This window comes from Cibotium barometz, chromosome 35 (assembly GCF_041138505.1).
Source record: "Cibotium barometz isolate CiBa-2024 chromosome 35, ASM4113850v1, whole genome shotgun sequence".
Taxonomy (NCBI): Eukaryota; Viridiplantae; Streptophyta; class Polypodiopsida; order Cyatheales; family Cibotiaceae; genus Cibotium; species Cibotium barometz.
Window position 1 is genome coordinate 5,324,478 of NC_141080.1, and position 27,099 is coordinate 5,351,576.

The 27,099-nt window shown below is 37.4% G+C and overlaps 2 protein-coding genes across 3 annotated transcripts; both read right to left on the bottom strand.

Moving 5' to 3' along the window:
• Positions 1-25,654, bottom strand: LOC147618090 (uncharacterized). 2 transcript variants are annotated; one of them, XM_086775082.1, is made up of 5 exons: positions 25,539-25,654; positions 2,270-3,250; positions 1,570-1,767; positions 829-999; positions 1-234 (listed from the first exon to the last, which is right to left on the bottom strand). In XM_086775082.1, the coding sequence occupies exons 1-5, from the start codon at positions 25,590-25,592 to the stop codon at positions 124-126; spliced, it is 1,515 nt and encodes a 504-aa protein (XP_086631208.1). In that variant the 5' UTR covers positions 25,593-25,654; the 3' UTR covers positions 1-123. The 2 variants fall into 2 exon arrangements, with proteins under 2 accessions (XP_086631208.1, XP_086631207.1); XM_086775081.1 differs by lacking the exon at positions 25,539-25,654 and adding an exon at positions 3,505-3,661.
• LOC147618091 (uncharacterized) lies at positions 15,706-18,877 on the bottom strand. The gene is made up of 5 exons (XM_086775040.1): positions 18,731-18,877; positions 18,305-18,602; positions 17,266-17,333; positions 16,645-16,785; positions 15,706-15,891 (listed from the first exon to the last, which is right to left on the bottom strand). Exons 1-5 carry the CDS (start codon positions 18,875-18,877, stop codon positions 15,706-15,708), a joined length of 840 nt encoding a protein of 279 aa, XP_086631166.1.
• Positions 25,655-27,099: the final 1,445 nt, after the last annotated feature.

Genomic DNA, 27,099 nt, shown 5'->3' on the forward strand with positions numbered 1-27,099 from the left:
AAAAACAAACAAAGTATGTATTACATGGATTTCTCTAGTGTTTCACACCTTGAAATGGTGCACTCTATATTTTGCACCTATATATTTGTGTGTGTGTTCATGCATGCACACACGTGCACACTTTCATTGGATTGAAACTCTCTCTAGCTCTCTTAAGAAGAGGCCAAACTTGGGTATGAAGTCTACTATCATTTGCCAGACCTCTTCACTCTTCATTAGGTGCCCATTTTCGACCTGGGAAAAAAAAGAAGCAAACACCATTCATTATTCCAATTGGATATGCAACCACACAAGCATTTGAGATTCTATGTGATGAATATAAGTATCCAAAATTCCTAAAATGCTATGTGATGTGGCCACTTAGCACTTCATTGTTGGAATACTTAATATCATTGAATATCATACTCTATTAAAAATTCTTTTTGAAAAAAAGGAGAAACACTCACACACACACACTTTATCATACTTTTTTTTTTGAAGGAGAAATTGACATCTTGGGAGAGTTCCGCTCTAACCAATAGGCTATTGTCCCCACCCCCAATTCTATCAAAAGTTTGAAAGTTTCTTGTGATAATTGTAGATACACAAGCTGTTATTTAAAAAAAATGCGCTCAACCAGGTGATGGATCATGTGACATTGCCAAAGCAACTCAAAAGATCCATGAGAGATGCATTGAACAAGAATCACTACTAGCATGGTTAAACTTTAAAAAATGACCAACTAATGAATCCATTAAGTATACCAAGGGTGCATGTAATAATGTGCACATGCATAAAATCATAAGGAGCATGGTGGATGCTTATTATTGTGTTGGGGAGGATCAGTACCTCTATTACTAAGGTATTGAGAATGTGGTCGTTCACCGAGGTGAAATTTCCATTCACAATCTCAAAGTCAAGAGATTCAAGGGCTCGAGTTAGTTGCACTAATACACCGGGGCGTTTCTTACAATGGACATGAAGATGGTATGTTTTCCCCTCCATTTGTGTTACATCCAGCTGATAACAAAAATTCAACAAAGTAGTCAATTCTTAAGTCATGTCAACCTTCACCAAACCTTCAAATTATTAAAGAGCACTTTTAAATAACACTAGCATGCTACAACTTATGAGATTAAGTTCTACATGCCAACCTTAACTTATCAATGCAAAATACTCAAGAATGCTTTGAAATACTACTAGCTCATGCTTCACAATTTTTCGCTTTTTCAAGGAAATTTAGAACTAGCGCTTAATTATCTGCTCTTTTGAGACTAAGTTCTAGCTTCATCAAACAGACAAGACAAGATAAATCAATAAGAGTTGAGCTTAGTTACACAAACCCTTAATATAGTAGAATAGGACATTTAAAAACTTGAGGTTTAGCCAAATTTAACTCTATTGTGAATGATATTCTAAGGCTTTAAAAGCTAAAACCAACCTATTGGTGTGAACAACTCAAAACTTTTTAGGTTACCAGTAACAACATGAAAAGGGTTAAGGCAAGGTAATGTGCGGGGCTTAATATTTTGTAATTAAATGCCATGTTTTCTTAAAATTTATCAAGGGTTAATTATTAAATAGGGTCACCTTCATAATTTGGTGTTCTTGCAAGACCACCTTCTTCCCATGGCAACTGAGGATATGGTGGGCATGCTCGATGAGGCCGTTGGCAACTGCCTCCTTGCTGGCCTCCAGCTTTGCAATGTCCATCTCCACTTCCTCCACTTGCTTCTGTAGGTCTCTCACATAGCTGATGGCGTCCGCAACTATGGAAGCTTTGTCCATCTTTACAAAAAAATGAAAATTAGTCCACTCACTAATCACTAGCCCAAGTGGCCCAATGTGATTCAAGTGCGATTTCTACCTTAAGACTGAAGATTTGAAGCTGGGATTACAAGGAGAGAGAAGATCACCCACATTTAAACACAATTATGCATGTAAAAGCAACAAGATTGATTAAAAGCAATTAATGCAAGAATAATCAAGCATGGAAGCGACAGAGGGAGAGGATTATGCAAATGCAAGCATAGTAAGAGTACTGTAAACCAGAGCAGATTATGAGAATAAGAGAGAGAAAAATAAGGATCACATACAGACAAGATTAAACAAATGCAAGCCTGCTAACCAAGCATGCAAGAGAGACAAGGCTAAACAAGACAGCAAGCATAACTAAGTATACAGGAGAGAATCTTAAGATAAAGCAAAGGCAAGCATACTTAAACGTGAAAGAGAGCATAGAAAAAGCACAGTTAAGTGAGCAAGGGAGGGGGTTAATTAGGACCGATACCTTGCTAATCTTAGGGACAAGGGCTCTTAGGGCGTAAAGCCTCTCATTAAGCTTCTGTCTGCGCCTTCTTTCGGAGACCAAATTCTTGGAGACGAGTCTTTTTGAATTGGCACTACCCCCACCTTCCTCCATATCTTCCATCACATCACTATATTTGTCAGAAGAATCTAACTGCTTGAACAAATCACTTGAACAGCTCACCCGTGGGAACCCCCCCTTAATGCCACCATCGCTCACACTCCTTGAAGAGCCAACCCGTGGGGACCCCCCCTTAATGCCACCATTGCTCACACTCCTTGAACTCTCCCTCAATACAGATGAAGCCCATTTCGACCCCCCACTCACTAATCTCTGCCTAGGTTCACCCCCACCAAGCTTTGCTTTGCTAGTCTCTTCATTAGTGCTAATTACACCCCACTTTATCTTCAATTCATCTTCCTGGCTGCAAGCCTCCTTCATACTAGAATAGTTGTTTGCATTCAAATTCTGCAGCTCTTCATCATGTGAGTGGGATTCGTTGATAGGCATAGAATTGTGGTTGTCATCCTCCTCATTGTTGAGTTTCCACGTGGGATAGCAGGGCTCATCAGGGGGATAATTGGGGTCATTAGTGGGATTGAGGCTCCATTTGTCCTGATAATCTATGGTTTGGGGGGATAATTCATCACAGGAGATGCCACGGTTGGAGGAGGATGTGGCAAGGCTAGAGAGGAGCATGTCTTGCTCACAGGAATTAAACATTGCAGGGCTGTGTAGATTTTCAAGGTCCTCTGCAGTGGGTGATTTGGTGTCCACCACTGCACTAGAGCTGCCGCGGCCGCCGCCTGACATGAGCTGAAATGGGTGAAAGAAGTCACTCTCCCCTCCATTCAATAACGGCCTCAATGACTGCATGGACTCCAGCAGCTTGTCACATGATGCCACATCCTCATATGCTGACTCCTCCTCTGCACTCTCCATTACAAATCTCAATGCTTCTGCCTGCATGCACATGCATGCCCACATTGTCAACATTCACCCGGCCCCCCACACTCATCATGCTGCAGATTAATGCATACACTCTAATTAACTTCATCCCTCCCATCTTATACATATTGCATATCTCCACAAGAATTGATTATCTCTAAACACTGCATCACAATATGAGAATTAGCAAAGGTAGCTAGATCTAATGTGCACATGTGCATACAAGCACAGGAAAGAAGATCGTAAAGCGCAGTATTAGAGGTGACAACCTTGAGAGGACGGCGGTTATAGGTAGAAGCGTCTGCGTCCTCCTCCTCCTCCATATTGAAGGCTATTAGCAATGGCAAGGAAAACAGAAGTAAGCTTATATAAGCTAAGCAGAGTTTTGTGTGTGCATGAGAGAGTGAGTGTGTGCGTGTGTGTGTGTGTGGGGTGGTGGTGGTGGTGGCGAGCCCGGGGGGTATTTTATATGCTGACGGCAGAGTTCTGGTACAAAAATGGCGACGCCACACCACCGAGAAATTTATTTTGCCCCGCGTCTTCAAAGGTTTTCTCACAATTTATCTTATTATTTGACGCTCCCTCAAAAAAATACGTTACGGCAAAAATACCTAAAAACGGGCACGACGCCTGTGAAAAAGTAACCTTATCTAATTCTCCACCGTAGCCTTAAGCTTGTTGTTTAGTACATCACCATTAATGCATGGGAAACTTATATAATGCCTGTTCTTTCTGTTTCTACAACCCCATTTACCTGCACATGTACAGACGACCTCTTTATCCCATACTCTCTTTGATACATTATTTTCTACATTAGCCTCTATGCATTGCATATATACATGTACCAGATGAGGTGAGAAGAAAATTGGAGCTCAAGGCAAAAAAAAAAAAGTTTGAAAGGTTATAAACACTATAAGCCCACTATGTGTGAGATGCAATTGAGCATGGATGTTGTGTTTGATGAAAAGAGTAGCTTGTATACACTCGTGAAGGACTGCACCCAAACACTTTAAAGTGTGCCAAATCTGGTACATGTACATATGCAATGCCACCCAAACACTTTCACCAAAAAATAATGAGGCTTTCCTTTCTCATTCATATCGGGATGTATTTTTGAGCCGGTGCTTTTTGGTGTTATGGGTGGCGAGCTGTTTCTCTCTCTACTCTTATTGTCTTTGTCTACTTTTTCTCTCTCTACTGTTACACCCACGAGATGTTGAGCACTAGATACCATGGGTCACTATCATTGCAACTCATTTACAAAGATACCATATTATGATCTAAAACTTCCATTATATTCCAAAGCAAAATTTACAAGACCACAACATATTAAGACAAACACCTATGAGATATTGAACACACGCAACAATACATGAAAGCATGTCTGTACACAATGTTCTTTACTTCCATGGGCCACTATCATTGCTATTTCTTCACAAAGGCACCATAGAGAGATGCAACTTTCGTTATATTTCAAAGCACAATTGCAATACCATAGCATATTATGATAAACACCTACAAGATGTTGAACACAAGCAACAATACATGAAAGCATTTTGGACCTCAGCTATCATCTTGGCCTTCTCCGCCTACCCTAAATTTGCAATGAAGGTGGTAACTTCTCCTCGAAGAGGAGCCTCTTTTGCCTCTTCAATGATGCCAAAAGCTCTCCATATCCCAATGGATGTTGCTACTTTCAACCCTCTAGCATGTTCTTATCCCAATGGATGTTTCTACTTTCAACCCTCTAGCATGTTCTTATCTACAAGCTCTACCACTTTCTCTGTCTGGTAGAGCTCCTACACTTTCGACGTTGTTGTCTGTGCTTCCAACCATAAGGGCATCTGCTCTAGGTTCTTTTTCTTTGAGGTGCATGAAAGATTGAAGAGCTTTACTTAAGATGCTTTCAAACATCATAGTATTCGACGGATTGTTGGATGAACCCATGATAATTGAGTTTATACCTAGCCTATTGCAATATGGAGATATAAAGGGAGGGTGGGGGTGGGATGTGTGCCTAGAAGAAGAGTACTAGAACATGGTAATCTCTACTCTATTTATAAGGTCTCAAGAAATAAAAATAACTATTTCAAGCATAAAAATAATTATTTTAAGGTCGCACTCAAACTTTCTTTCTCTCTTTCACTCACACTCTCTCTTGTGGCCCTGAGATCTCTATCCATCTTGCTCCATCTCTCTCTTGTGGCCCTAAGATCTCTATCCATCTTGCTCCATCTCTCTCAATTGTCAATTTAATATCTAAATGGTTACAACAAAAGCTAAAAACAATGCCATTGACATAATATGAGTGTATAAAAGTGCATCACAATAATGTCTAAAACAATATATTTTTTTCATTACAAGTGAGTGAAATATATCAATAAGAATGCTATGGGTGCTGGTGGAAGAAGGAAGGTGGCTACATGTAGGGAGCTCTACCAAATGGTGTAGGTGCAAGTGGAAGAAGGAAGGTGGCTACATGTAGGGAGCTCTACCAAATGGTGTAGGTGCAAGTGGGAATAGCGGTATCACAAGTTCCGAACGTGGTGTCCATGATGACGGCATTATAAAAGAACCCATGGGGACATCTGTGGCATGACATGTTGATATTGGGGATCCCTTGGAACACCAGGTGGCCATGACGTGGCACTTGACCTTTCTTTTTCTACAACCCCATTTACCTGCATGTAAACGACCTCTTTATCCCATACTATCTTTGATATAGTGTTTTTTGCATTAGCCTCTATGAGCTCCTTCACTAGTCTATACGAGCTACCCTTTTCATCGAACACAATATCCATGCTCACCTACGTCTCACACGTAGTGGGTTTATAGTATAATTGAAAATCTAACAATAAGTTTTCAAAAAGCATGCCAAAATAGAGAGACTGTTTATCATTGTCATCTTCAATTCAAAATATTGACACTATTATCATTGCTATCTTCTAACAATAAGTTTTCAAAAAACATGCCAAAATAGAGACACTGTTTATCATTGCCATCTTTAATCCAGAGAAAAATTGATACAACTATAAAAAGAAGCTATTTTCTAGACATATAGATCATGGTATGCATAGTTCTGGTTCCCCATGATCATTGCTATCTATACCATCACCATCACTAGTTAATACGCCTTTCCCTGATGAAGTAGACAAGGCATCCTCTTCTTCACTATCCACAAATACATTTTTTTCTTCTATGTGTACACTTGAAGCTTAGACTCCTTGGGTCATCTGCCATGTTAGCACAATTGAGGATATGCTACATAGTGCAACTATAAAAAACTATTAGTTTATATAAATATATTACAAAAGTGTTATCTTGATACAACTATTATCTTAATTATAAAACCCTATTTTGGCTCTTGATGAGAGTAGTATTAAAATACATTTTGAAGCTCTTGAGTATCGCAATTTATTCATTGACAATATATACTTTTTTGGGAGAGTTTTTTATGTATATGAATAAACTTATATTTAAAAGCTGTCTAATTTTGAGAAAATTTACCCACTGATTTTTTAAGACGATGTGTCTTGATGTGACAAAAAGGGGTAAAAATGGCAATTTCAGTTATTAAATGAGTTTAGAAAGCATGAAAAAGCTCTCTTTGAGAAAAAAAAGTTTTTCAAAATATTAATATTAAATATTATTTAATTTTTTATAAATAATGGGGGTATTTTATATGCAGACGGCAGTATTCTGGTACAAAAATGGCGACGTATATTTTCACCACACCACCGAGAATTTTATTTTGCCCCAAATAGTGAGACACGTTCCTTTCTCATTCATATTAATGCATGGAAAACTTACATAATGCATGTTCTTTCTTTTTCTACAACCCCATTTGCCTGCATGTACAAACGACCTCTTTATCCCATACTCTCTTTGATACATTATTTTCTACATTAGCCTCTATGCATTGCATATATACATGTACCAGATGAGGTGAGAGAACTCAAGGCAAGAAAAAAAAAGTATCTTTATTGATATTCCCTTGAGCACAAAGGTTATAAATACTATAAGCCCACTACGTGTGAGATGCAAGTGAGCATGGATGTTGTGTTTGCTGAAAAGTGTAGCTTGTATACACTAGCGAAGGACATCTTAGCCTAAGGGTACCCATTTTCAAAAAATTATGGATTAAGTTCCAAAGAGTGTTCTAAAGGGCCAATGGGGTTAATCCAAGTGTTTGAATAAGAAAAATGCAAGAATAAAAGAAAATCCACCAAAAATGAGTAAATTCTCACATAAGATGAAGAGTTAACTAGTACTGGACTTAATAGTAAAAAAATGGAAAGTTTGACACCTCAAGAGGGTGAGTGGAGTTCATGAAGGAGGCACCTAGAATCTCATCATTTCTCCCAATTTTTATTTCAAAAAAATGAGATATTTCTTCTCTCCTCTCTCCTCTCTCCTCTTTCAAACTAGATCAGTGGTCCTAACTGGTCCAAAACTTGTCCAAATTGGATCAAACTGAAACTAGAAGCCTCTAGATCCCAGTTGGACTTGGTTGGTGTCCTCCCTCTCCTATAAATAGAACCCCATTCCTTTGTATTTTCATCTTAGTGTATTTAAATGCTAGTGTAATTTTTAATTTAGTGTAATTCCATTATCCCTTTACCTTGCCTCTCCATTGTGAAGCTTTTGAGCTTCACTAATCCTCTTCTTCTCTTGGAGATTACCCTCTTCTTCTTGGTGGCCAAGTCTCTTCCTTGAGGGCTACACATCTCCCTAAAGAATCAAGCCAAAAACCAAGGGTAAGCCTAAAACAATGGTGTTTTACACTCTTCTTGGATGGTAATCTTCTTCCCAATCTCTCTACATGCTTGGGAAGCATTCTAATTCATGGTTTCTTCTTAAAACCATGCCCTTACTGATTTATGTTGTTTAAATGAATTAATGTTATTCTCTTATGCTTAAATGTTTTTTTTAATTTGTAATCTCTCTTTTTGAAAGAATACTCACTTTTATAGTTAAATCCTTCTTGGAAGGATAAGCTTTAATTCTAATCTCGTTTTCTTACCCAAAACTCTAGGTCTAATAAGCTAGAGATAGAGATTAAACATTTTTATGATTTTTAATCTACTTAAAAATGAGGTTAATTTATTTAAGCTTGTTTTTATGTTAAGAAAATTCATATTTATTCATTTCTTAGATGAAAGAGAGCTTATGCTAACATTCTTATAATTATTTTCATAAGGAAGTTATATTTGGGTTTTTTTTTAATAAACAGGATGCTTAGATGCAATTATGCTTAGGTTTATGCATAAAGAATTTTTATATTAAAAGACGAAGTCCCACCATATTTTTATGTAATTATGTTTATGCATAAATTTGATAATGCAAAAAGAGAAATTTTCATCATATTCTATGCATAAACATTTTAACGCTAAAAGAAGGATTTCTGTTACATTTTTGAATATACATTCATAGTATGTGCATGCATAAATATCTAGATTTCAAAAAGAGAAATTGTCACAATATTCTATGCATAAACATTTTAAATATTAAAAGAGAAATTTTTGTTATATTTTAAATAGGTATATTCATGGTATGTATATACATGGATATTTTTATTTGTCAAAAGAGGAATTTTCATCGTATCTTTAAATAGGAATATGCATAATTAGATTTGATATCAAAAAGAGAAAGTTTCATCATATTTCTATGTACATAATTATGCCATGTTGATTATTTAGGTTCAAATGGAGAAAAGAATAATTAAGAATATTTCTATATCAATATTTTAATAAAATGATGTATGCATATTTATTAAAGGATCATTTAGAAAAAGAAATATCCTTTTTAAAATCCATTATTCACGAGTAGAATTATTTATAGTTCTATTATGTCCAAGGAAGAAGGAATTTTCATATTATTAAATGTTTACCCTTATTACGATTCGAAATCACAGTTAATTTATGAGATAAATAGAGAAATATCTTCAGGAAATAAATCCAAGAATAAATTCAAGTAATTCTGACCATGACCACGTGAGAAAGGTGGGTCAGTAAGATGCCTGCCCATCTCTTGAATCATAAATTAAGCCAAGACTTGTGACCATTCCCAATTCTTCAGTATACAAAGAAGGGATAACTATCTGATTTAGAGAATTTTCCCTAAGACCTAAAATCATCTAGAAATTTGTTTTAAATTGTAATTAATGGATGGATCACCCGAGATACGAGATTCATGATTTTCATTGAGGAAGTCTGTGTGGGTTTTGAAAAAAGGGAAAAAGGGTCTTGTGGAATCCACACTAGAGATGTTTTCTCGTGAAATGGCTTATTCATGAGAGGAAATCAAACTCAATGTCAAACTCAATGGGAAAATCTTACTTGCATAGAAACTGTGTTTTTGTAAAAGATTGTCTTACCCCAGAATGTTGAGGAAGCATTTGGTTTATTGTTTAAAGGAGAGTTTACATTGCAACAATTGGTGGGGAGACATCGAAGGACGTCTCTCGCAGGGCAAAGCCTACCAAGGTCTTGACAAGCCTCGGTATGGTTAAAAATGGTGCGCTTCCGCGGTACGATGTGCAAGGGCCGACGAAGCGGTCCATGAGTGAAGTGCTAGGACACCTAAGGAGGATCCTATAGGGTTCTAACCAGGCGATGCAGGGGCTCGCAGCGGATACTAGGACACCCATGTGTATGTCGAGGGAGATCTTCATGGATTGGCTAGAAATTTATTTAAGTGAACTAGAAACTATGAAATTGGATCTCGTTGGTTGACTAGTTGGTCTTCAACGGAGAGTGCGGATGACACTTGTTTGTAAAAACAGTGGAACTAGAATATTGAGGATTATGATAAAAACACTATGGTTTTATTCCAATTTTGTCTTGAAGATAGTTGAATGTGAGAAAAGGCAATTTCATGTTGGGTGCGTAAGTGGTGTGTCTATTATATATTTTTGTATGAGTGCCGACTAGGGGGCCTGGAAACTCTTTTCCCTGGTACACGAGACAAAACACAACCAAATTTATATAAAGAGGGATCCCACCAATACAGTGGTTGGGCGGTTGGCTAACCCATGGGCAGATTGGGGTTAAACTGAATCGGTGGATTCTTATAATAAAGTTCAGTTATGTTTAAGTTACGATAGTTGAAGTAGGTCACAGGGTAATTCTTGTTCTATGGGAAAGAATAATAGTTATGCCTCACTTCAGGGGAAAAAAGCGATGATCTTTATGAACCAAGTCCCACCTTGATTCCACCATGTGACCCAGGTTCAATCTGATTACAAAGGACAGTTAAGGCTCTTGACCCGGTTAGATAAATTTTTGTTAGAAGTTTTTCCTGGAGGAATTGCCCGTGCATTCTGGGCAAGGAAAGTTTCTCTGGTTTCGGTTTGGAAGAACCACTGGGACTAGTCCCTTGCTCGGACATTCGTGGGCAAGGCCTCGAGTGGGAAGCTCTGCCCTATGCAAGAGGTTGCTACTTTTGCTGCTAGCACTCGAGAGTTCGATTTGCAGAGAGGGCAGGGGTCTCACAGCTGGTATCAGAGCTTTGTTGAAAGCTCAAGAACCAAAGATGAATTTTGTTAGAAATTTATAAAATAAAATCTTAGAAAGGTGCATTCATATGTTGTATTTTCATTCAGATTAAGCTTCATTGATGAGAAGACTCATAATTGATAAATTGGATTTTATAGATGGACACCCCGTACTTATCTGGTATCCCTGACCTTACCCAAAATCAGGATATGACTGTCTTTGCTTTTGAGCATATCCTCTCCTCTGCTAGGACTTAATCGAGTAGGGCGAGTATTACTAATCATTTCGAGGACCTGTATGTTCTAGACCCAATGGAGAGATGACAACATGTGGTTCTCAGGGCAATATGTCCACGCTTGTTGCAATTAGCGGACAGAGGCTGAGTCAGAACGTCTCTTTAGCTATGGTTTTGATGAGACTAGGGGTGGTTCATGGTGTTATACTTTATCACCCCTCACCTCAAGATTTTAGAATCACTTGTCATATTTTCAGGCTTCTCAGCCATTTTATTTCTAGGAGTAGGATTGTAGCACCAATGGCGGCATGTCCACAGCGCAGTATCGCCACTTCATGCATATGCAATTGAGGCATTGACTTTTTGGAGCCATGTTGCTCTATGTATATATTACAAACCTTATGTAAATAAAGAATGTTTTACAAAAATTCTAGTTGTCTAAGTGATTATGAATACCCGATATTGAGTTTAAAGGAATAAGTTTTGTTTTCTCAGAACATATGTCGTGGATCTATAGTAGAACGATCATCTTGTTGAAAGAATTTATTTTGAACTTCTTAAGTCTTAGAATCTCGAGAACGAAGTCGAATAGAAAATTTAGCGATGCATCATTTTGGCAGAATCATGAGACGTGCGAATCGTGGTAGACAGCCAGATCATTACACGGATGAGGATGAGCTTGACCCTAACATTCGCAGAGCTCTACACACGTCTCAGCCAGGTCCCTTCAAGGGCGAAGGGGAACACTTAGGTGAGGCTGTAGAAAAGTGGATCGAAGCTATGGAGGAGTACTTTGATGTCACAGTTTACAACGAAAAAAGTAAGGTGGCTCTTGCCAGGCTGAAGATCATAGAAACAGCCAGAATAGCGTGGAGGAACCACTACGAGACAAACTGCTTGGATCAGAACACCCAGACGTGGGACGATCTCAAAGGATACCTCAGAAAGAGATTATGTCCTCCAGGCTTCTTGGAAACAAATATGGGCATTATGAATTTATGGTCATGCCGTTCAGATTAACAAATGCCCCAGCAATGTTTAATCACCTCATGCAGGATATTCTCAGAGAATACTTGGATGAATTTGTTCTTGTCTCCTTTGATGACATCCTGGTATACTCTAAGAATGCAGCAGATCATGCAGATCATGAAGATCATGTGCGTAAAGTCTTGGAGATCCTACGGAAACACTAACGCTTTACAAAGAAGAGCAAGTAAACTTTCTCTGCTGACCATGTCGAATATTTGGGATTTATAGTATCTAAGGATGGGATTTCTCTTGACCCCACTAAAATCCAAGCAGCCATAGATTGGCCAGAGCCCAAGACAGTGAAAGAAGTTAGAGGATTCTTAGGATTAAGTGGGTGGCATCGAATCTTTATACCCACGTATGCTCAGATAGCATCCCCCTTGACTAACCTTCTCAAGAAGAGTACCCTATTTCATTGGACCGCTAGTTATAGGTCGGAAGAACTTTGAAGCATGATTATGGTGGTCCATGGTGTTAAAGGATACTTGGAAGTTTTCTCGTGAGTGTGACGTTTGTCAAAGACTGGGCTAGCCAAATGTGGTAGATCGGATGCCTCCTCACACTCCTGTATTGCCTTTGGAAACCTTTCAAAAATGGGATTTGGATTTTGTTGAGCTATTTAGACCTCTTTCTCTCACTAGACCGTCAACAAGTATATTTCAGTAGCCATGGATTATTCTACGAAACAAGTGGGTAGAAGCCAAAGCTTCGAGGGATAATAAAGCCAATTTAGTGATTAAATTTCTAGATGAGCTAATCATGACAAGGTGTGGGTGTCCGATAGAATTAGTCAGTGTTAGACCAAGGCAGTTTTCTTAATGTAGTAATACAAAAGTTGACCCAACAACACATGATAATTCATAAGAAGTCTACAGTGAACGCAGGCCAATGTGCACGTGATGTCTTCTAATGAGATCTTTCAAAGAAAGTATTGAATCAGAACCGAACAAATCGGGATCAGAAGTTGTATTTCTCTTTATGGTTGTTTCAAACTGCTTATAAGTTTAGCAACATGGCAAATTTGTCATTTTCCATGGTGTATGGACTAGAGGCGGTAGTTCCCATGGAATTTGTGGTGCTAAGTTTACGAGTGGTAGGTCGATTGTCCTCAAAAGAGTCCAAACCAAATAGACTTCAAAAATTACATACTTTGGATGAGAAGTGATTACTTGGACATCTGATGTAATCCAGCATCCGATGCTAGATTATTCTCAGAAGAGTATGAAGTAAATAGACTTCAGCAATTACTTGCTATGGATGAGAAGAAATTGCTACATTTAGATGTCAACCAGCATATTGAAACAATATGTCGTGCTTTTGTATCTTTTCTGATTATCATATAGTGCAAAGCGCAAGCTCATAATTTAATAAATGATCATTAACTATCACAGAGAGCTTTTACAATAATGCGAAAATATAGAGATATGTTATGCCATCACTGTAAATGTCCGGTATATATATTGATATATGTTTATGTTATTGCTTATTGTAATGTACTTATATATTAAACCGTATATGTTAGTCATTCGCCAACAATTTTCCCTTCATTTTATTAGTTCATGTCAATGACTAATGCCCAAATTACATCCATAAAACCATGAGCCTTATCGCCATAAGCTCGATGATAATTTCCAATGTCCATAACCATATAAAAGATATCCATTAGGAGCCAACCATATAAAAGATGGCTATTGGGAGGCAACTTTCAATAGCGTATGCTTTTTCCTCTAGTATATTATTCTAAATTATATCATCTCAATAGATATGGTCATAATGGTTGAAGAATACATTATACATTTCCTAGATTTGATTGTACGCCTTACAACTCTTTTGTACAAAAGTGTGTTACTGTTGTGTGATTCTATGTAATGTCGTCCACATCCAAGTTTAGAGCTAGTACAAGATTGTCAAACTATACTTTCAAGTCGAGATGCAGTTGTATATTAAGGCTATGTAAGTTGCTTCATCTAATTGTTGGTAGATAAGGCTATATTTATTTGAGTGGTCAAGGTACATTGAATAAATGGGAAAGGATCCAATGAATGATGAGGCCATCACCTTTTCTCCTCTAATTTTGAAGTTCTTCAAGATGGTGAGTGACATAGGATTATAATAGTTGTAAGTTTGGTTGCATTATCAAGAGGAGTAAAAGCAAAATCTTTCATGTTATATTTGAGCATTCATATTTTGAAAGTCATGATACTCTAGTTATAGAAAGAAATATGGTAATTAAAGTGTAAATGTGCTAAGAAATAAAGATGGGGCTTCAGAACAACCTACTTAGGTGACAAGCCTCTTTAAAATTAATGAAGTGATGAACGGTAGCCCATTGATTGGTGCCTCTTTCATCTTTTCAATGGCCAACGTGCTTTATGTCCTCTTGTTCTTACGAGCTATGATTGAGAAATTTGAGAGGAAGGGAGCCGCAATGTTTGCAAGGGTAAAGAAAGCAATTTTCTACATTAAGCCATTCTTGGATTTGAATCCGATGTCTTAGTCCAACAGATGGAACCGTTTTTTTTTTAATTTTAGATATTTTATATGGTATCTATCTCTTCTTAGCACTTATCCAGTGGACAAAAGGCCAAGTCTTTTTTTTTAAAAAATGGATGAAATTATATTATAAAAGGGGGTAGGATTTTACAAAAAGCTTTTTATAAAGAAACTTAACTTGTTACAGAGGACACAAGGAGAGGACACAAGGCCAAGTCATTTTATGTCTACAAAACATTAACAAATTTGGGGGAAAAGAAATGTGCACTTTTTTTTTAAGGGGGGCGGGAAATGGGCGACATAATAATATTGGTTTTCAAGATGCCATATTTTTAATAAAAAAAAGAATTCAAAGAAAAGGCTATTATATTTTAACAGCCATATTTTTCCCTAGGTGGGTTAAAAAGCGTGGTAAAGTGGAAGTCACGCTTTTTATTGATCATTTGAAATCATGAAAGTGAAGATTTCCTCGAAACCTTCAACAGATAGCAGAAACGTCTTCCTCGCCTTAATCAAGAAGTTACTTGTCCCCGCTTTTAACCTTAGATCTAACTTACCGTTGACTCCTATAATTAAAAAAAGTGTTGCGTGTTAATCATTCAATGGTTGTAAAGAGACTAGCAAACAACGATGGCGGTTTTTTTTGTAGTTTGAACTTTGCACTCATAAAATAACCGTAGCCCCTATAGGACAAATTAATCATACCTCAAAGGCTCGCTCAGGCTGGAAATTTGATTCCCTATGCTAGGCATCACAAAAATTTTAATGACACCTTAGCAACCTGTACTAGGCATCAAATGATGCCTTCGGGAACCTAGACGGCGGGCTTCGAGTCACTTTCTATTACATACACAATTCTCGATTCTAAATTTGAGCTATCAGAAAAAGAATATATAAAGAGAACTACTCGGTAGATTTGTTTATGAGCCCACCAAAATGAGAAGACAATATTTCAATGCTCGACACACTAACTGTTCTAATTGCTAACAAACCCGAGACATGGAAAATTTGAAGACATATAAAATTATGAGACATACCTGCACACCAGAGACTAGTGCTCTAGCCAAAACTCCTGTCGATGTCTCCACTCCAAACAAGATTCCCACAATGAGAGATGTTAACATCACCAAAGCACCAGGAGGAATCATCTCTTTTAGGGAGGCATCTGTAGAAATTTTCACACATGTTGCATAATCTGGCTTGGTGACACCCTCCATTCAACAGAACACAATGCTGTATACACCAAAACCACCCACCTTTCCAATAGTAGCTGCTGTGTTTCCTGCAGCATCCAGGACATCAATTCGCTCACGAATTCCGTGGCTCATTCCTGCCATTTCTGCGATGCCATCGACATTATCACTAATAGGTCCATAGGCCCAAAAAAACCAGTACAACAGCTCCTAAAATACCAGCACAACAGCTCTCAAACCTGCAAAAACAAACCAGTACAACAACTCCCAAAACAATTAATACTCTTACCAAGAGGCAAAAGCATAAACATGTAGACAATAAAAGAAACAACAACAAATGTGTCGAAATCCAGCAAATTAGTGAAAATCTTGCCAAGCTTTTCATTATGAAAATATCGAGTCTGAGCCAAGAAGTATAGAACAACAGATTGGTTGAAGCAATTACTTTTTCCAAGATGTTTTCAATGCTGTCCAACAAATCATCAAACCATCAACAACTAAAATACGAATTGCAAAGACCAGCATACTTATGCAAAATGATCATAATCCATCACATACTCTCCTTGCTTTCATATCTTTCCACATGTCATGAACACATGCCCAATCCACATCATTGACATCTGGTCCAAGAAGTGAAATTCTCATCAATGCCTCAAGAGTCTTTACATCTAAACATTGGCGTTGATACGTCTTAATGACATTTTGCTTAGAGAATCCTCGCTCACATGAAACTGATGATGAGGCTGGTATCACCAACATGATTTGCCAGAGCTTCATCATGTTTGGATACGTGTTTTGCCATTCCATATTGATAGAAAAGACACGCCAAGCATCCATCATATTCATACCCTCACAACCATAATACAACACATCTGTAAATGACAATAACTCATTCTTACAAGCCTGCTTATCCACAAGAAACCCTCCAAATCTGTTCAACAATTCATCAAGCCATTTGGTTACCTTCTCCTCCCTTTCTGAAGTATCACGCGGCCTTTTTGCATCACGAGGATAATATTGTGGGCTAAACAACTTCACAGCATTGAACAAAAATACATCTGGAAATCTTTCATTTATGCAATCAATGACCTTTTGCACAAAACTCTTCGCAAGATCAACACAAGTCATTACATCACCTGCAAAGGGATCTAAGGGAATCCCTTTTTTATCCTTGCCTGGAATTCTCGCATAAGAAAGCGCATATGCATATAATTTTCCCTCCTCATTTACATGTTGCAAAATTCCACTTTCGGTGTCTGACATGAACTTCTTGAGGTACAGACTACCTTTTCCAAACTCTTGCAGCAAAAACTTTCACCTCAACGAAGCTATACATACATCAATGCATGTACTAATGGAAGACATGTCAACAATATCTGCCTGGAATTGCTGGCTCAACATGTTCATGTCATGCAAAACATCGGCAAGCATGTGAATGCAAAAAAGAACCTTATATGTTTTCAGCTTTGCATACCAATCAGGTGCACCTTCTTGCCAAATGCTAAGAATTACAGGCATCAGCTGTGTCAATCTAATCATGAGATTACCTCTTGCTAACCATCTTACATTATGTATTTGAAGCACCTCAAGAGCTTGCAGATTCATCTCCTTAAGCAAATCTTGAAACTCCGAATGTCGTATGCTAGAAGCAGCTATCCAAGAATAAACCTTGTTAGCAACCTTATCAATATATGAAAGACAACAAGAATGTTTTGCTGCATCTGCAACAACAAGAGCTTCCCTATGTGCAATACAATGAATGCTTGTAAGATGGGGAATATCACGCTTCAACTTTGCTAACAAACCTTCATTACAACCAAGCATGGAGCTATCGCCATCAGTAGCAATGTCCACCATGCGATGCTTCTCAAGTCCAAATTCAGCCCAACACTTTACTCAATTCATCATACTTGGTTTGTGCTCAACCATCAGATACAGGAAGCAGACGTGCAAACTCTATTTTGCTCAATCCCTTTCCATTCAATGGTATAAAGCAAAAATATAATATCAAATGTTTCTCCATACCTCTGTCTGTTGATTCATCTAGTGTAACACCATAAAAAGGACTCTGTAGCAATTCCGCAAGATGACAATTTTTTATGTATTCAGAAATGCAAAACATGAAGTCTTTTCCGGCTACTCTATTTGTGTAAGAAGAGTAGTCATTTCGTTTAGGCATGCTTTCCAAACCCAAGGCATAAGCAAGGTCGCATAGTTTCTCATACTTCCTCAAGGCCGCATAGTTTCTCATACTTCCTCAAGGCATAAGCAAGGTCGCATAGTTTCTCATACTTCCTCAAGGCCAGGTCTTCTCTTGCATTGAAGTATGCAAGTTTCATAACTATTATTACTCTAGAGGTATTTCTACATGTCATCACTTCCATGTGTGCAGGCAATTGTATGCCACTCTCACTACGAAATTGTGATGCAGCCCATGCATGTTCTTTAGACTTTATATGCTTTCTAATTGCACTCAACATAATCATCTTGCAGCCATTACCTCTACCCCAAGGACCTTTTAGTTTGTACTGCTCACACCAAAGGCATTTCATAAACTCCTATGTACCACGGACTATGTGCTTAAGAAAAGCATACTTACGTGTCCACTCTTGCCAAAACTTACGTATTGAACCTTTCTTCTCTGTTTGTGTTGCTTTGCTCTCTTCCGTGCCTATCGAAGTCGCATTGAGAGCTTCCTCTTGAGTGCTTTCTCCCAAAATCTCCAAATCTATACCAAGCTCATCCTCAAACTCCTCTACTTTTGGATCATCATACTCGTCGTCATCCTTAGAGTCTCCACTGGAACCAAATAGCTCCTCCATGACTTCTTCGGTTACCTTTTTCTTTTTCGGTCTCTCTACATTCATAATGTTATTCACTCTCTTGTTGCCAAAGAATTGCACAAGAGTAGGTTGAAACACCTGTAAATATTTTAACATTGTACATTAATGACCAACATAAAACCCAAATACTAATGTGATTAGCACAAAAGCATATCAAAATCAATCAACACAACTTGTCAACTAAAACTAATAGCATGTCAACTTACCTTTTCACATTTGTTGCTATTAGCCATGCCCTTGGATGTTGAGGGTGCACCAAAAGTAGTAGACACAAACATATTGAGAACTGCAAACAAGTAAGATGAGTCATCAATTTGCTTCCAATGTCTTTGTCTCTCTATCTCTCCACGCATACACATACACAGTGTAAAATATAAATAGCAAATGTAAATTTTCACTCCTCAAAATTCAAATGCCAAATAGTTCAATGTGAGAACATGCGGTCCTGCACTGTGCAGGCTGCACTCTCTAGAGCCTGGAGCCTTGGAGGGGAGCCTGAAACGGACAATCTAGGGAGCGATTCAATTTGTCAGAATCTGGACATACGGTGCTGCCTTTTCCTTCTGCTTTCGGGCCTCGTCTCCCTTGAGTTCAAGAGCTCTGAGCGGTGCCCTTCCTGCCGCGCGATACCTGCTATTTTAGGACAGTCACGACTCACCGAGTCACCTCGCGTATTCTTCTTTTGCGCCTGCTTTCTCCACAGTGCAGGATTATTGGAAGGTTGAACAATGAACCCTAAACCGGTCGATCCCGGCTCGTCGTTTGTGTCTGCCCAACTGTAATGGCCGCCCAAGCGTAGTTTGTAATGATAGTCCCTTGACGCCCGCCGCTCATAAATAACATTCTATAGCAATTCAAATAAAACTTTTGATTTTTTTTGTTGCTATATTTTGATGCATATGTGCTAATAAAGAGCCTCACTAACTTTATAGTGTTCAATCCAAAGGAGCCTCCATGATTAAGTAATAGATGAGATTATCTGTCTTCTCTTCTATTGTGAAATTTATGCATTTTCTCTTCCGTGGAAAGATATCCTTATGTGTGAAGGTATGACTAAACAAAACCTTTTACAAGACTTCTTTGCTCTTTCCAAATCCTCAAGCTAGTGCTCATGCAAATGTTTAGGAACAACAAGGTCCTATTTGCTTTTCTACGCATAGGCAAAATACCACATATTAATGCCAACCTTGAAAATTTTCTAGCTCTTAGCCTTGCCCTTAGAACAATCTTGTACCAAACACTTCAAAAGAAGTCAAGAGTGGCGAAGTTCTACCCAGATATAGCAAATTTTCATCTTGGAGGATGCAAAATCCAACCCCACTATACACCATTGCCACTAGCCCCACATGCATTGTATTTTTTTTTGGCTTGTGTAGAAAGATCATCTTGTATGCTTGCATGTGAATTGTGGTTAAAACCCACATTGTTTTATGAATCTACAATTTTACATGACTTGTAAAAAAACTCTGGACCAAGGCTTATATTTTTGAAGCTTTAAAAACATGTTTTGGGCCTTTCCTCTATATGTAGATCCTTAAAATAAGCAATGTATTCTTCTCCCTTGTGGAGATAATGGATTTTTTTATTTTACACTAAGTGCACATACGTGCTAGTGCTCGCGTATGCACACCCATGCATGCATGTACCTTTACCAAAGGTTCTCTTTCTTTGTCATCTTAATGGATGACCATAGTATAGGTATGGTCACACACACACACACACACACACACACACACACACACACATATGGGCATGCACACCTAATAAACATTTAGCATAGGATGGTATTCATATAATGATGGTATGCACAACTAATAATAAACACACAAATAGCATATGATGATATTCACAATGTGTATACATTAGACTTTATTTCATCCTTATCACATAAAATGATCCAAGTTGGTGGTATGTTTTTCATGTCTCTAAAGGAGCTTGAGGACATGCTAATGAGAGGACATGCCAAATGGGCCATTGCCAACCATTTCCAACTATGGATGATGAGGGCATCAACATGAATCAAGTCATCCATCTTCCATAGTATGAATGTGGAAATTTAAGACGAAGCCATTGAAGACCTTTATGATCATCAACCTATACTAAAAAGAGAAATCCATAAAGTTAAGATCAATTTTTTAAACGTGGCTTAATCTTTTATCTTGCCTTTTTCTCAACTTCACTAGCACTATTTAATATTTGATAATCATGAAGTCTAAAATAGAATAAAACTAGTTTGATTTGCATAATAAGATGAAACAGAATTCAAATAAATGTTTTTTTGTCTAAAAAAATCCTTGCCATTCCTAAGAGCTACAATAATCCTTGCAATATCCATGGTAATAGTCTTTGCGTACACCTTGTTATAAGCCTCAATATAACCCTTGCAATTTTTGAAAGGTTATTGCAAGGGATTTTCCAAGGCTTGACATGTTTTATCCATGTTATTGGCTAAGTTTCCAAGAAGTCTTCCAATACTCCCAAATAATATGACTTTACTTTTATAGTTTTTTTGACTAGGTCTTGTTTTCCATGTTTATAGATTTGGTTATCTAGGATATAAGCTTAAATAAAAGTGAGCAAGATTTGCATTGTCTTATCCATTCTTCTTAGATCTTGGGGTACGCTTTGTATTCCTAATTTCCTAGTCTGCGTCGCGACTCGCGAGTCTGGACTCTGGACTCTGGAGGCGGGCCGGCGACACTGGGCACTGGGCAGCACTGGGCAACGTCAAGCATCGAGCGTCACGGATAAGCAACGACCGTCAGGCAACAGGCTTCAGCGATGGCAATGGCCCAATGGGCATGAAGTTTGAACACGTGTAACGTGTTCGAGGGCCGAGGCTCGAGCGACTCTGGATAAGCAACGCGTAGTTTTTGGAAAATCTTAGGATGTATTATAAACATATTTATGTCATTATTATATATATGTATATGTTATATACCCTTGACCCTTAGAGGGGTCAAGGGTAGGGTGTCATTTGACACCTTAGCTTCTATTTAAAGATTTCACTTTGATCGTTAATCTATAGGCATATTTTGACACCCAAATTGGCTCTTGAAGCCCAAATTGGTAGTCAAATTTCCAGCCTGGGCTCGCTTCATGCATGATGTGCATTTAAATCTCTTTCTTTTTTCTTTTCTTTTCTGAATTGGCTCCAATTAGAAAGAGCAACACACACACCCATGCGTGCCACCGCTCTCAAACTCGAACACCATATGTGTGAAGGCCCTAATGTAGGCCTTCAAACTTCATCCCTAATTAGCCTCAGGACTAGTTAGGGAGTTATTAGTATCACAGTAAATGCACACTATGATACTACTAACTCTCTCACTAGTCCTGAGCGGCATTTACTATGGTACTACTAACTCCCTAGGGAGGCTAACTAGGGCTGAAGTTTGAAGGTCAAGATTTCCCTAAAAACTCGAGATTCCAATGCCTTTTTAGCACAATTTTAGGGTTTTTACCCGGTGTGTAAAGGCCTCTGGCTTAAAGTGACCTCTATCTTTATTTAGGCATTTTCAAAATCCAATGATGCCATAAACGCATGTCCAACATTTAACTCAATTAGTTGACAATACTATCTGAGCACAACACTCTTTATGAATCATTATCTATCAGTCCATTAAATCATTGTCTACTATCAATCCATTAAATCATTCTCTATCAATCCATTAAGTCATTGTCTAGCACTTTTTCACTTCTTTGATTGCTTTTGATAAAAAAAAGATGGCCCGTTATGCACGCATGTATATTATAGGTAGTGTGAGGACTTCCCTCAAATTTTAAGATAACCGCATAGATAAAAAGCTAATTATTTTGCCCTTACAATGTGAATATTGCATTTAATTAGAAAGATGAAAATGACCTACAAATTACTAATTGCTAAATTCATGTGTTAATTTACCAATTTTCACCTACATTCTTTCACCCCATGATGGTTATAATAATAATGAGCCACTAAAATTGCTTTGAGTCTCAAGTATATTATAACTAATTTTTTTTAAAATTAGATTTATTGTTGTAGATCATGTTTTATTCAAGTTGGTAAAGGGTCAAGTCCTAAACATCTCCATGTTTATGTGTGCATGTCTCTCCTTTTTTTTTTCCATGACATTGAAGTTGCACTTTAGTACTTAATATTATTTGAAGTTGGAACAAGAAAATCACTACATGTAATTTATAAGTTTCACTCTGGCAAGCATTGCAAATGATATTTGTAAATCACAATTAAGTTTAAGGCTAGACATGATCCATCTCAAGGTTGATTTATCAATCTTTTACTTTTACACTTAAAGTTGTTGATCAACAACCACAAGCATAATTCAACAGGTGACTGATGTTATAATGGATGCATATTCTTGACTAGTTCTCCTTTTGTGAGAACATTTAGATAAATGAGGAAACCCATTTTCAAGTGGTATTCTACTACCAAGAGTTAAATATATCATGTGACTAGTCTATAAACACGATTCTAATTTTCCAATTATGTAGCATGAATTTGGGCATGATGCTAAATTGATGAACTCTCACTAGGGTATAAACACAATTTTAGTTTTGGAATCATGTAATGTAGCATGAAATTGGGCTTAATGCTAAATTGACGAAGTCTTATCTTTGGAAAATGATCTAGAAAATAATATAAAGACATGGGCTTATATAATTTGTTGAATGCCCTGTTTTTTTTTTGGTACACGATCAAAATATATTTCGAAAGGATGCAAACATAGGCCTTATTAGAGTTACTATCATGGCTCCACTTAACAACTTCGTTTATTGAAAATATTATTTTATAGACTAAGACAAGAAATGAATATTAGGGATTTATCATATTTATATAGTGCTAAGTAAAGTGCAAAAACATGGGTAAAAGAAAACTGTGGATCCTTTGAATAGTAGAGACATGCATGATAATGCCAACTTTTGAATGAGGTGTTTATTTTAAAACGACATGTATGATGTTTTTTCTTTTGGACCAAGTGGATTGGTTCCACTCATGATTATGTTAAAAATTCTAAGTAGGCTCAACTTTACTACCTTTATGAGAGTTCATACAAGGAATTTCGATGTATGAATTTTCATATGTTAAACCAAGAAAAAAACTTTTAAATTGATTCTTAAGTTTAAAAAAGATAAAATGCTCCACCACATTTGAGAACAATATCATGTAACCGCACATTACTTCTCAATCACCTCATGTATAAAGACAACATCCAAAGAATGGTGTCTCACATCCTCAACAACATCAAATTTTTAAGTGATTAAGAGGTGCATGCGAGGTGTGATAAAGTAGCTTGTGCATGCTTACGTGCATTGTGCACATGCATGCACACACCTATAGACACACATGCATGGACACACACACATACACATTGAGAGAGAGTGCATGCTAGAGAGAGAGAGAGAGAGAGAGAGAGAGAGAGAGAGAGAGAGAGAGAGATATGAGACATAAGCTACGAGTATATCTTACCCATGTGTATGTCGAGGGAGATCTTCATGGATTGGTAAGAAATTTATTTAAGTAAACTGGAAACTATGAAATTAGATCTCCTTGGTTGACTAGCCGGTCTTCAATGGAGAGCCCGAATGACAATTGTTTGTAAACACAATGGAACTAGAATATTGAGGATTATGATGGAAACAGTGTGGTTTTATTCTAATTTTGTCTTGAAGAAGATAGTTAAATATGAGAAAAGGCAATTTCATGTTGGGTGCGTAAGTGGTGTGTCTATTTTATATTTTTGTATGAGTGCCAGCTAGGGCACCTAGGAACTCTTTTCCCTAGTACCCAACCAAGGATAAAACACAAGCAAATTTTTATAAAGAGGGATCCCACCAATACAGTGGTTGGGTGGTTGGCTAACCCATGGGCTGAATCGGTGGATTCTAACAATAAATTTCAGTTATGTTTAAGTTACGATAGTTGAAGTAGGTCACAGGGTAATTCTTATTCTATGGGAAAGAATAACGGCGGATGTGCCTCACTTTAGGGGGAAAAAGAGAGGATCATTATGAACCAAGTGCAAGTCCCGCCTTGATTTCGTCATGTGACCCAGGTTCGATCTGATTACAAAGGATAGTTAAGGCTCTTGACCCTGTTAGATAAATTTTCGTCAGAAGTTTTTCGTGGAGGAATTGCCCGTGCTTTCTGGGCGAGGAAAGTTTTTCCGATTTCGGTTAGGAAGAACCACTCGACTAGTCCCTTGCCCAGACATTCGTGGGCGAGGCCTCGAGTGGGAAGCTCTGCGCAAGAGGTTGCTACTTCCACTGCTAGCACTCGAGAGTTCGATGTGCAGAGAAGGCAGGGGTCTCACAGCTGGTATCAGAGCTTTGTTGAAAGCTCAAGAACCGAAGATGAATTTTGTCAAAAATTTATAATAAAATCTTAGAAAGGTGCATTCATATGTTGTATTTTCATTTAGATTAAGCTTCATTGATGAAGACTTATAATTGATAAATTGTATTTGCAAGCCTCCTTCATACTAGAATATTTGTTTGCATTCAAATTCTGCAGCTCTTCATCATGTGAGTGGGATTCATTGATAGGCATAGAATTGTCATTGTTGAGTTTCCACGTGGGATAACAGGGCTCATCAGGGGGATAATTGGGCTCATTAGTGGGATTGAGGCTCCATTTGTCCTGATAATCTATGGTTTGGGGGGATAATTCATCACAGGAGATGCCACGGTTGGAGGAGGATGCTAGAGAGGAGCATGTCTTGCTCACAGGAATTCAACATTGCAGGGCTGTGTAGATTTTCAAGGTCCTCTGCAGTGGGGGATTTGGTGTCCACCACTGCACCGGAGCCGCCCGCGCCGCCGCCACCTGACATGAGCTGAAATGGGTGAAAGAAGTCACTCCCCCCTCCATTCAATAACGGCCTCAATGACTGCATGGACTCCAGCATCTTACTAATGTGAAAGCATTAGAATTGATTATCTCTAAACACTGCATCACAATATGAGAATTAGCAAAGGTTGTAAAAGACAGTAAAGCGCAGTATTGGAGGTGACAACCTTGAGAGGGCGGCGGTTATAGGTCGAAGCGTCTGCGTCCTCCTCCTCCTCCATATTGAAGGCTAGTATTAATTAGCGATGGCAAGGAAAACAGAAGTAAGCTTATATAAGCCAAGGGTAAGCCTAAAACAATGGTGTTTTACACTCTTCTTGGATGGTAATCTTCTTCCCAAACTCTCTACATGCTTGGGAAGTATTCTAATTCATGGTTTCTTCCTAAAACCATGCCCTTACTGATTTATGTTGTTTAAATGAATTAATGTTATTCTCTTATGCTTAAATGTATTGTTTTTTGATTTGTAATCTCTCTTTTTGAAAGAATACTCACTTTTATGGTTAAATCCTTATTGGAAGAATAAGCTTTAATTCTAATCTCGTTTTCTTACCCAAAACTCTAGGTCTAACAAGCTAGAGATGGAGATTAAACATTTTTATGATTTTTAATCTACTTAAAAATGAGGTTAATTTATTTAAGCTTGTTTTTATGTTAAGAAAATTCATATTTATTTATTTTATAAATTTGATAATGCAAAAAGAAAAATTTTCATCTTATTCTATGCATAAACATTTCAATGCTAAAAGAAGGATTTTTGTTACATTTTGGAATATACATTCATAGTATGTGCATGCATAAATATTTAGATTTCAAAAAGAGAAATTTTCACAATATTCTATACATAAATATTTTAAATAATAAAAGAGGAATTTTCATTATATTTCAAATAGATATATTCATGGTATGTATAGACATGGATATTTTTATTTTTCAAAAGAGAAATTTTCATCATATCTTTAAATAGGAATATGCATAATTAATTTTGGTATCAAAAAGAGAAATTTTCATCATATTTCTATGTAGATAATTATGGCATGTTGATGCCTAGGTTCAAATGGAGAAAAGAACAATTAAGAATATTTCTATATCAATATTTTAATAAAATGATGTATGCATATTTGTTAAAGGATCATTTAGAAAAAGAAATATCCTTGTTAAAATCCATTATTCACGAGTAGAATTATTTATAGTTCTATTACGTCCAAGGAAGAAGGAATTTTCATATTATTGGATGCTTACCCTTATTACGATTAGAAATCATAGTTATTTTATGAGATAAATAGAGAAATATCTTTAGGAAATAAATCCAGGAATAAATTCAAGTAATTCTATGCTAGACCATGACCATGTGAGAAAGATGGGTCAGTAAGATGCGTGCCCATCTCTTGAATCATGAATTAAACCAAGACTTGTGACCATTCCCAATTCTTAAGTATGAAGAAGGGATAACTGTCTGATTTAGAGAATTTTCCCTGACCTGAAATCGTCCAGAAATAAGTTAGAAAAAGGGTCTTGTGGAATCCACACTAGAGATGTTTTCTCGTGAAATGGCTTATTCATGAGAGGAAATCAAACTCAATGGGAAAATCTTACTTGCATAGAAACTCTATTTTTGTAAAGGACTGTCTTACCCCAGAATGCTGAGGAAGCATTTGGTTTAATGTTTAAAGGAGAGTTTACATTGCAACAGCTGGCGAGGAGTCATCGAAGGACGTTTCTCACACG